The sequence below is a fragment of the Anoplolepis gracilipes genome, chromosome 9 (assembly GCF_047496725.1).
Source record: "Anoplolepis gracilipes chromosome 9, ASM4749672v1, whole genome shotgun sequence".
In the NCBI taxonomy this organism is placed as follows: Eukaryota; Metazoa; Arthropoda; class Insecta; order Hymenoptera; family Formicidae; genus Anoplolepis; species Anoplolepis gracilipes.
In genome coordinates this window covers 6,228,207-6,240,968 of record NC_132978.1, presented here as the reverse complement: position 1 = coordinate 6,240,968, position 12,762 = coordinate 6,228,207, and the positions used below count along the sequence as shown (strand labels likewise).

The 12,762-nt window shown below is 34.2% G+C and overlaps 1 protein-coding gene across 1 annotated transcript in view; it reads left to right on the top strand.

Moving 5' to 3' along the window:
* LOC140669553 (uncharacterized) overlaps positions 1-12,762 on the top strand; it is a 182,805-nt gene that overhangs the window by 91,300 nt on the left and 78,743 nt on the right. The window contains exon 2 of the mRNA XM_072899523.1: positions 3,762-4,168. Coding sequence (XP_072755624.1) covers positions 3,762-4,168 — 407 coding nt within the window. The remainder of the gene's footprint in view (positions 1-3,761; positions 4,169-12,762) is intronic.

Here is a 12,762-nt window from a genome sequence, read left to right as displayed (position 1 = left end):
TAGAGACTCTGTAGAAACAAAAAATCCGGTATTTGTTAATAAAAAAGTAGTTAAAACAATAAAAAACTACGAAAAAGAGGTGGGTCTCTGGGTGACTCGCTGTGACTCAAAGGGTTAAAATTGGAGAGGAACATTTTTACACCTTTCCTTGTGAGTATATATAAGAATGTACAAAAAATAATATACAATATATGACATTACAAGTACATCCTGAGAATATACGAAAAATAGAGTAGCCTTCACTTGACACAGCACAATTGGACACGTTGCAAACAGACAAGAAATTTTGAACATCGTTTACTTGGACAATACTCATTTGGACACCGTTCATTTGGACACGAAAAGAATGCGCGCTGTTTACTTGGACATAGTTTATTTGGATACCGTTCGGTTAGACACCATTCAGTTGGATACCGTTTAGTTGGACACCGAAAATGAAAAGTCACAAACCCATGTGAAACCGTATAATTATAGACCTTGTTACTCATTCGAAACACAGGGCGATATGTGTTGTCCCTTCACGCTTCGCGTGAAAAGTCGTAAACCTATATAGAATCATATAATTGTAGTCCAAATAGACGGTGTCCAAATGAATGGTGCGCAAGTAAATGGTGTCTAACTGAACGGTGTGCAAATAAACGATGCGCAAATAAACGGTGTACAAATAAACGCTGCGCAACTTTCTGTGTCCAAATGAACAATGTGCAAGTTAACGGTGTTTAAGTGAACGCACGCAACTGTATCTAATTAAACCGTGCGCAAAATATCGTGTCTATTTGAAACGTGTCCAATTGAACTGTATCTAATTGAACTATGTCCAAGTGCACCGCCCCCTTCCTAGTTCCGACAAAGAGCGAAAACTTAATTTATTTTATTAATTAAATCCTTTGGATGTCATAGTCGTCTCTGTGAGATTGCGAAGAAAAAACTATCGCCATGAATAGCAACCTTTAGACGTGTGGGGTGTACATATAGCAATATAGAATATTTCTAGCTTATTTTTGAAAAATGTATTTTCAGAATATAACTTTATTATATGTTTGAAGTTGTCGTTAAATATGATATAAGCTTTGCCATAAGAGAAATTTTTAAATTTTCAAAAATTGAATAAAGGAGATCGATTTCAAAAAATATGGTATTTTCGAAAATTTTATTGCACAGTTTTAAAGTATATTACAAATCATAAAACTTTTATTCAAACTTTTTTTTATATCTCTTACTCTTTCGACGATGTTTGCTCAAAAATATAGAAACCGATTTTTTTCAAGAGAGTGTTTCATTTCTTTATAATGGCCATATGGACACGTATAAAAAAATATGCATTTCTTATTTTAATCTAGACTACAACATATTCAAAACTTATCAAAATTGGCGTATGGCACTTGGGTAATTTTAGTGGTGCTGTATGGGTTTCAATTGTCTTTGAATCTTTTAGTGAGGGTTATCACAATTGATAACAAAAAAAAAAGTATTCTTATCACAATTTGATGTGTACAATAACGGAGACAAAGGTGAAATGCGAACTTTTCGTGTATGTCAGCACGATAGTCGACACCAAAAAATATCAGGCCCGTACACCCTTACAGGATAATATTGTATACTAACATATACGTTAGAATTACCGCTATACACAAAATCGAAAATAATCGCAGTGCCGTAACAGGCGCAATGATGACTCTGCGCTGCCCGATTTCTTATTCCATCGTACTTGTGGGACTTACATATTTTCTAAAAATTCTTTTGATTTTGTGAAAAGGAGAGACCGATTGGTTACTCGCTTGCTACCGGACGCGGCCGCTAATAGGGTGTCCATCGTCGAATCCGCTTGTCCACGCGCTAGGTGATGGACTCCACTTTCTCGAGAGCGCTTCACTGAGTTGTGTACGTATTTGCGGCTAATACAATAAGTACTGTGTGTGTGGAAGGGGGAGGGTGTGGGGTGTGGGGTGTAGGTGTGGGTGTGAGGGCAGGTGCAGGTGCGGGTGCGTGTGTGTGTGTGTGTAACGTTAGCGACAATCGTTTATGATATTTGTATCGATTGGTGAGTGTATAATTCGCGTTCCGCGTATAATGTTTTCTAATTATAATAATTACAACGTTTCGGTTATTTCGCTCGCTTGTTAGATTGCAGTGTCAATCGTGGGTAATTGTGTTGGTGTATCGGTGAACGGATCCGTTTCTTTTCGCGTTCCGGTCTTTCTTTTGCCTGGCGCGGCACCGAGGCACGTGTTCTGTTTTTGTCGCCCCACGCGTGCTGGTGTTTTGACATTTCATGCTGTTTGTTTTGACGGCTTATCTCGATAATATTTCGATCGCAAGTGATTTCTGGAATGGTAGAGGATTCAGTTCAGAGGAGGATTTAATAGGCTGGTGACAAGAACGCTCGTCCAAGGCGGCGAGCTCTGCACCCCGTGCAGGTTTTCCAGCGTATTCTGAACGGTAAGATTTCTCCGGTACTTTGTACTGAGAACTCTCGGCGGAGGCAGAGTACGCTCCACCCCGGTTTGTATCCGGTGACAAATGTTACTGGAAAGCGTGCTTAGCGGAATATAGTTTCTCTATTTGTAGTTTGCAGTGCAGCGTACGGTCGGCGGAGTTCGAGGCCTCGGCGAGCACGAGACCGTGTCGCGCGCTCGGGCGCTTTCGGTAGCGGTCGGACGGTACCCAAGCGGAACTTATTGTTAGTCTCTCGCTCGCCGAGATCCGTTGTTCGTAACGGCTGCGAATAATCGAAGACTTAAAAAGGGCACATCGCGCTTCCGCTTTTGCCCGGTCAGTGTTCACCGAGCTGCGGACTTCCGACTGATGTTCGGTCGGGAACTACAAGGAAGTAGTAACGGGGAGTGCCTCGTTACAAACCTATGTGGAATAGTATAATTATAGTCCTCGTTTTGGTGTCCAAATGAATAATGTTTAAATGAACAGTACCCAAATGACTGGTATCCAATTGAATGATGCTCAACTGAATCGTGTCCAAGTAAACGGTGTGCAAATAAACAGTGTGTATATTCTTCTATCCAAATGAACTGTGTCCAAATGTACGCATTTTTTTCGTGTCCAAATGAATGATGACCAAATGAACAGTGTCCAAAAGTACTATGTCCAAGTGCACCGCTCCCCGAAAAATAATATATTTTATTACATGTTATAAAGGATCTTTTCAGTATATGATGTGCCGTACATATATTCATAGAATATAGAATATTCGAATGATAGTATGTGCTGTTAGAATACTCCCTATCATATGAAATAAAAACAAAAATAATCCGTGAGGTGTTAATCTGAACATTTAGGAAAGGCAATTTAGAAAAAGCATTGAAGTTATCAAATAATTTGTTATATGTTTTAAACCAATGTTATCTACTTGATTCTTGTGGAAAATTACTCATTGTCAGAACAACCTTTCCTACATTTAAGTGGTGACAAAATCGTTGAGGTGTAATTTTTTTTTGCAGTATTATTAAAAAATTAAATACAGTACAATAAATAGCGCGCACTTAGCGCGCGTTTGTGTTCTAGTTTACATATAAAAGGAAATAAATAAAAAAGAAGCAATCCAATAACGTCAAAATATTAATATCTTTTATGACCTTTTATGATTTATGTCTGTGACATTATATCATTTTCACGTTTTGAAGATGTTAATTAGTCAAATGAGGTCAGAGACAAAAATCTAACGTCAAAATGACATACATTTATTACTTGAGTTATTTCAAATTTTATTCTAATTCTATCTGTAGTTATGATTATTTATATTTTAGTATTTGCTGATAAGGATCGAAAAGTTTGTGGAAGTCTCAAAACATCGCGAAAAACTTGTTCTACAGAAATATGTGGACCGTTATGCAATGTTTATCTCGACTGTTGCAATATCTTTCTTCATAGCGGGAATCACTGTCATTTGTGCTCCGTTATTTCTTCCTCTAGAATTTCCGATGGATGTGTGGTATCCGTTTTCGACAGAACCACTATTACGAAAATTTATTCTTTACATTATGCAAATATTCATAATTGCACAGACTGTCTTCTGCCTTGGTGTAGATATCATGATTGCTGTTATCTTATTCTATTCCACAGCTAAACTGGAGATATTGGCTTCCGAAGTGAAGCAAGCTATTAATGAAATTCATATTATATCATGCGTCAGAAAACATCAAGAAATAATAGAGTAAGTAATAAAAATAATTTATGAGAATAGAAACTGCGACCATCCTGCGTTTTATTGTCTGCAAAATTTAAATTTGTATGTCACATAAAGAGTTTTATTAATTTCTTAAAAATAATATATTCTTCAAATCTTTTTTAATATTATGACACTTACATTAATCGCATATATGTATATGCATGTATACTTACTGTACTGGGTTGGGAAGTAACACGTTACTTGTAACGCCGTTACCAATATAGTTACTTTTTTTGATAACTGTATAACGGTAACGGCGTTACAAATTTTGTTTATAACAGAAAAAGTAACTTCGTTACATTTTTTTAATAACGAGTAACAAGTAGTTTAACATTTTACTTTTATCGTTACTTTTTTTCAAATTTATTTGTATAATTTTCCAAATTTATTCGTATAATTTTCATAGAAAGAAGAGTGTTGAAATGCAGCATTATATGTATGTAAACGCGTCATAGAAAAGATACATAGAAAACATATGGAAAAAATCATGAACAAAAGTTTCCGAAATTTATCAATGCTGGCAACAAATTTCGGAACGCAGAAATTATCAATAAATAACTACCAATAAAAAGAATATAAGTCTGAGTCACTGATCTCTCATTATGAAATCAAGTTTCAACTTTTGTTTCGAGATTCGAAGTCGGAGCATTACGGCTTAATAATTGTGAAATAATGTTTATCAAGGTTAAAACGACGGAATTATAATTTTATGAGAAGAATCTTTTTGGTTTTATATGCTTTTGATTCTTATTTAAATCACAAATAGCTTACAATACGTGCTCGCATAATCTGATCAGTTCGCCAGCATCATATTCGTTTACCACGTGGCATATTATAAAGAATTTATAAAGAATTAATAGCATAAATAAAAAATTTCGATAAAATTTAGCAATGTGTATTTTGAAATAAACCCTTTAATATTTAATAAATTTATATAAATTTATATAAAAAAGGTAACGGAAATTGTAACGATTTGTTATTCTTTTTTGAGTAACGGTAACGAGTTACTTTTGAAAATTGGTAACGAGTAATTTTTTAGAAAAAAGAATAACAGTAACAAGATACTTTTATAAAGTAACTTTTCCAACCCTCATTTGAATTACTTTTGATTCTAATAAAAGACGAAGCAGATTAATTATTTATTTGGATACTGTGCATAATACAGTCTAATATTATAATAACGCATATCTCTTTCATACGTGCTAGATGACTCATGAATAGCGTGAATGGAAATAACAGTTTAACTGTATAATAGTAATGCATATATCTGTGAACATATCCTTTCTTGTGATGGTGTATTTAAATGAATTTGTTGCATCTCACACAGCCGCTACGGTCCTATATTTCAAGGAGATAATTTCATTATAATATTTTAAAGTCCATATATGTATAATATAGTGCTATTACAAGGTTTGATATTCTGTACTTATTACATATTAAATAAATCATAACTGATGCAGTGTTGCTACTTCTACATCTACTTTTTTCCTTATCAGAATCAAAAGTAATAAAAATATATAGATTAATTATTATTATCATAAAAGAGGCATATATTTTTAAATGTAATAAATATTTTCATATAATAATTAGAAAATAATTAATAAAATATTTTTTAAGAAAGATTATTTTCTCGTGAAAAAATGCGAATATTTTTTTCAAATGCATTAATATGTATTATGATGGTAACAATTAATATATTTAGTGATGTAAATACACTGATTTAGTGATGTAAATACAACAAAATTAGCGCAACAAAAATTTATATCGAAATTTCACTCAACTTGAAATAATCATAACTCCGCGAAAAATTGTCTTATCTAAAAGTTTTTTTTTATTTTGAAGCTTGAAGTCTCTACTTTAAGAAGCATTTGTCAGATTTCGAATTTTTTCTTTCCCCCTCCCGCCTTTTTCTCAAAAGTAAGGACGTGTTTTATCTCGGAAAATTCGCACAGTTTGACGCACTCCACGGAGTGGAATGAATTTTTTTCACAAGTATCATGATAATCATTGTAAAATTTGAAATTTTCCTTGCAAATTAAAAAAAAATTGAGATCGATACGATTTTTTTTCGCGGACTTGTGACGTATCAAAGTGACCTATACAAATTTGTGCCTTTCACCGCTAACATTAGCATTATCTGATGCGCACCGCGAGGAGGTGTTGGTCGAATTTTACGCATTGTGTGCATGTGTGTGTGTATGCTGTGCGTGAAAAATTCTGTTCTATTTAAAAATTATAAAAAAGTGACATCATTCCGTACATCTTCCTCACATTAAATCTTATATGAATCATAAGATATTCTAGAATATCCCCCCTCTCCTTCTCTTTCGCTCTCTTGAAGATTTTTGGTTCTATATTTTCACGGATATTTTCTTTATGTCAGCGATCTATTACAAAAATAGAATATAACACAAAGTAGTAGTAGTAATAGTAAGGATTTATTGTTTCCCCGTGGGGTTTACAATCTCATACAAAAACTACCTTAAATCTAAACTTACACTAATTAAATCTAACTTAACCTATGACATTAACTGCGATGCTCCGGCGTACTAACACGCCTTTGTATCACAGTCCACCACACACACACACACACACGTCTCGCAATTGAACTTCCGTTTCCTTTTGCCTCTCATGTACATAGTTTTCCGCTCTTCGCATTCCTACATTTCTACATTTCTCTTCCTTCCACATCGCCTCTATTCCTTTTCTTCATCTTTCTCTCTCCCTCTCCCTCTCTCTTTCCCCCTCTCCTTCTCTCTTTCCCCCTCTCCCTCTCTTTCTCTTCCCTCCCTCCCTCTCTTTCTCTTCCCTCCCTCCCTCTCTCCCTCCCTCCCTCTTTCCCTCTGTCCTTTTCCTTTCTTTCTCAACTTCCTTCATCCATTTCTCACCTTCCCCTTTTGTCCTAGTACCCACCCTACCGTCTCCTGCCACCTCCCACCTCCCTTCTTCCAATCCCTGCATCTTTCCCATAAATGTTCCCATGATTTCATTTTTCTTCCGCAAAATCTGCATCCCTTCGTCTCCCCTTGCTCCCAATATTTTTTCTCCTCTACCTCGTTTCCCAGTCTAAACCTTGCTATCCTCTTCTATCTATTCTCCCCCCATCCTTTTTTCAAATAATCCGGAACCCTTTCCCCTTTAACCTCTTTATACCAATTATTGTATCTTGACTATCTTATTCTTTCTCATCTTTCTTTCCTCTGTCTTTCTTTGTCCTTTCCCTCCACCTCTCCCCACCACCAGTCCCCTTCCTCTCTCTTCTTTTCCATCTCCTCCATCTTCACTCCAACTCTCTCAAAAAAACCTTTTCTCTCCCCTTCCCATTGCGATCCTACCTTTCCCTTCTTTGCTCTTTCCCTCTCTTCTCAGCATCTTTTCGCCAACTGACTTTCTTTCCCTTCTCTCAATCTCTCCTCAAAACCCCATGTTCTCCTTCCTACGCTATTACACAATTTCTCTCTATGCAGCTCCTCCCTTACTATGGCGTCCTCTTCTCTACTCCAAGCAACCACCTCAAGTAGCGGAGACCAGGGTTAAAAGTAACAGGGATAGATTGTAACACGGCTGATAACTTTGTAAAGAAAATAGATATCATTATGAAAACAAAATGGGTCAAATACTTGTTTACCACTGTTACGCTGCCATCATGATAGTTCTAGTGCCACTCTATTAACGAGTGTTGTGTACGAGGTAACTACACATCATGTGAATAAATAAGTTTCAATATTTTTTTGAATTATTCGTAAATTTTACACTTTATCAGCAATTTTTTTTTTCATATCTTATGAGTTAATCAGTAGACAAATATATGTTGCCATTTCATTATATTTTAAACGGTTTTAATATAAATACTTTAGTTTAGAATGTATCGTATTTTGGGGTTAGAAGTAACATGTTACAACATGCTGTTGGTGTAAATTGTAACATATTACAACTTACTCCAACACGAAATATTGTATGTATAAATCAACATACCTAACTAATTATGTAATTATGAGACATGAGATTGCATTAAAAAATCTGATAAGGTTAATTTTGTGTGTTCCAACTGCTACTTAGATGAGTCTTCGAGTGAGAACTAAAAACAATTTATTTTAATTAATTATTTGCATTTAACTGATCTCATTAAGACGCTAATGTTGTGCTAAGTAAAAAGAAAACAATTTATGTTACGTTGATTACTGATTAAGAAATACTATTTATGTTGTGTTAATTAAAGAAAAGATAATTTATGTTATGTTGATTGTTTTTAATATGTTGAGTATTATTAATTAAAGTTACTTTTAATTATTTGTTAGTTCTCATTTTATAATTCAGCTTGTATCTATTTGTGTACAACTTACCCCAGCGTTGTTACTTTCAATCCCAAAGTCGAGGTAGAAAGTAACAATTCTCCCCGATCATTTTGCAGGATCATAACATTTTTCTCAAAATATTTAATAACACATTATCGCTATCAAACTAATCTTAAATCTTCAACTTATCCGTATAAATAAACATTAAATCTCTAACAAAAATATAGAATTTATTTATTTCATCAAAACTAAAAAATACTTTCAACCCCGGTCTCCCCTACTTTTCTTCCAAACTTTTTAGAACCCCTCTTTCATTCCATCCCTATATTTCTACTCCATATCCCATCACTGTCCATACCAACCTATCAAACAGCCACAGTCTCCTTCCCCAGTCTTTTCCAAACCTTTTTTTCCCAATCCCCCATATTTGTCCCATGAGAGCTGCTGCCTTTCTCTCCCTGTCTCTTATTTGCGCTTCCTGTCCTCCATTCTTCTGAAGTACGTACCTCAAATAACTGAATTCCTTTACCTCTTCCAATATCACTCCTTTTTAACCTCCCTTCCTCCTCCTTCACCTTTCTCCTCCCCGTCCGCTCCTTTTTTCTCTTCCCCCTGGACCTCATCCTTTCCTCCTTCCTCCCCCTCTATCGCCCCTTCTCTCCTTTTGCACTCTTCCTTCTCTTCCATACTCTCCCTCACTGCTTCCATCTCCTTGTGTATACTCCTCGTCCTTTCCAACATCTCCTCTCATACCTCCTTATCTCCCTCACCTCAACTCTTCTATTCCTTCAGCTCCTCCATCTCTCCTTCTCCTCTTCCTCTCTCTTCCGCTCCTTCCCTTCTCTCTTTTTTTTACGCTCTTCCCCTCTTGGCTAACCTCCACTTCTTCTTATCATTTTTCCGCTCTTCCCCTCTTGGCTTCCCTCCACTTCTTATCACTTTTCTGCTCTTAACCCTAACCTTCTCTTCTTCCTCTTCTCTTCCGCTCCTTCCGTTCTTTTCTTTATTCACGCTCCTCCACTCTTTCTTGTCATTTTTTCACTCTTGTCTGTAACCTCGTCGCTTCCAATATCTCCACCATACATTCTTTCATCCCCTTCACCTCACTCTTTCGCTGCCTCAATTCCTCCCTCACTCTCTTCCTCTTTTTTTCCGCTTTCTGCTTTCTCTCCTTTACTCTGTTCTTTCAATTTTATCTTCTCTTCGCTTTATCTTAACATCTTTCCTCTTAACCTTTCACCACATGTATCTCCCGACTATGCCTGTCACTCCCTATTGATTCGATATCTCGTCGATCTCCTTTATCGATATCGATTTATCGGTCTTCCTTCCTCGGCGATATACCCTCTATCACACTCCTACCGCCATTTGCCTTTGACTCCTTGTACTCCTTCCTCTCTGTTACACCGCTGCAGCTCACCGATATCGATGTATCGACCACATTCCGCCGTCTTCTTCATTCCCCTTCTCTCCCCGCTCCGCAACTTATTTCTCATAACACCTCTTTCCATTTTTAATTTTTCTTCATTTCTTCGCCACCTCATTTTTCACATCATTTTCTTCTCTACTATTGTCCCTCCGCTTTCTGTTCCCTCATCTCTCTCCTCCTTGCTCCCCTCACTTCCTTGTCCTTTTTCGCACCACCAATTCTACCACGTCATCCTCTTCTGTCTATATAACACAAAGTATTCCAGTTTATTTAAAAATATTTTGAAATATTTGAAAATTATAAGAAGTTTTGTAAAATTTATCTCACAGAATTTTAAATATATCCAAAAGAAAATGTAAACCCTTCCTTAAGGAAATGGTTGACCCATCTTTTTTATCAACGAAACGCGATTTTTTTTAATTGTATCAGTTTTTGAAATGGCTATACAAAATTCGAAATGCTCTTATACGATTAAAGTACATATATCAATGTTTAGTGCGACAATCGATTTCATGTCGAAAATGAAAAAAAGTTTGATAATTATGGTTTTTTTTATCTACTTTTATCTCATTATGGGGTCCATAGGTGTCAACTCATTATAATATATGATTATTATAAATTTTCTACAAGTTATATGTATAAAATAAACATATCACACTGATTAGATTATATAAAATAGTATTATTAACTACGCGAATTGAATTTGAAAGATAAATATAAAAGAATAGAGTTCATGAGTTGTGTGTATATATGTGTACGTGCAATATTTGTACAAAGAGAAAAACAGAACCATAGATCAGTTGCCTGATGTCGCGATGGATGGCGCTACGATCTGTTTGTGTAACCAAGAGAGTTACCAAAAGAGAGAGAGAGAGAGTGAAAACGTATAATGAGAACAAAGACCACAGACTTCTATATATTATTAGATTGCTAACTCCCCAAATTTTGCTTATACATATAAAGCGTCCTTGAATTTTATGTACTAAGCTAACTCTTTCTGCGCATGTGCTGACATGTGCCGACGACATTATGATCAGTATAGTGGCCTTCACTTGGACACAGAACAATTGGACACGTTGCAAAAGGACACAGTTCAAATGGACACCAAATTTTAGACACCGTTCAGTTGGACACTGAAAACGAAAAGTTGCAAACTTATGTAGAACTGTATAATTATAGATCTCGTATCGCATCCGAAGCACAGAGCAATATGAATTGTAAGTCGTAAACCATGTAGAATTGTATAATTGTAATCGTTTCCGTATTTAAATAAACGGTGTCCAAGTGAACAGTGTGCAAGTGAACAGCGCGTATTTTTTTCGTGTCCAAATAAACAGTGTCCAAATAAACGGTATCCAAATAAACGGTATTCAAATGAACGGTGTCCAAGTGAATAATGTCCAAAATTTCGTATCTATTTGAACCGTGTCCATTTGCAACGTGTCCAATTGTACTGTGTTTAAGTGCACCGCTGCGACAGACGAGAGTGCGTGTACGTGTTGTGTGTGTATTTTTATATATACGACGTGTAAAATTTGGTCGAATAATTTTCCGTTGGTGTATATTAGATCCAATGATACTCTTTTCTCACCAAAATAATAATAAATCTATAAAATATAATGAAAAAATTAAATAATAAAATATAGCTATTAATATTAAAATTAATTTATATGGATAAGAAATGTAGAAAAATTTATAAAATATATGTATATATAAATATGTATTTATAAAATTAATCTTTAAAGTTGTAATTTTAATTACAGTTTTATAAGTAGGACATTTTTTTTAAACATGATATTCCAGGCAAAATCGAAAAGCATTTTCTATTTTGTCTCCAATGCCTACAGTGTTAGAAAGAAATATATTATTTTTATGTTATGTGTAATCCACATAATACATATAAATTAAGTTTTATTTCTATTATTTTTATTACATTATTTATATATAACATTTATTTTGCTAATTTCAGTAATTAGATGCAATTGCCGTAATATCGCTGTAATTCGATTGTATTTTCAAAAATATTTTTAACATAATATGTATTGTATTCAATATTATATTATGTAAAGCATGGCGCTTTTTTCTGGTTTAACATTCTTTTTCTATATTTTGTTTTCTATGTTTTTTTATATTCTTTTGTATTTTATATTTATCCTTTCTCTATCTTATCTATCCTGTTTTCTGTACTATTTATATTTTTTGGAAATGTAAAAAAATTGTTTTCTTTAATATTATATTAAAATTATTATATATAATATATTATTATAATTAATATATATATATAAATTATATATATATAATTTATATATATATATATATTATTATATATATTATATATATATAAATTATTATATATAATATATTATTATGTATAAATTTGTTATGTTTAATATAACATTGAAGGAAACATTTTTCTACATTTTCTCTTGACGAAAGAGACCACTGCCTTCTCGCGGTTTCTACGGAACAGCAACATGTATGTTGTCCATTTACAAAATATTATTTTGATATTATTTGAGTATTATTTATTAGAATATTTTAATCATTAAAATTTTATTAACACGTATGATTTTTAAAAAAAAAACCTATATTTTAGCCAAGAGTGGATTTTTATTATTTTTATTTCTTATATTTTTTATTTCTTGAATTATTTTTCATCTTTTATATACACATTAAATTGTAATATAAGAGATTGATATAATTCATAATTTTTTAACGTAAAATCTAATAAATAAATAAAAATGGGTGGGAGTCTATTGACCACGTCAATTGGCCAGTTTAAAATGAGGCTCTCTGATTGGTTAATCGTTGCTGATGACCCTAGGCATCGGTCGATATAAGTGGCTGTGGTCAAT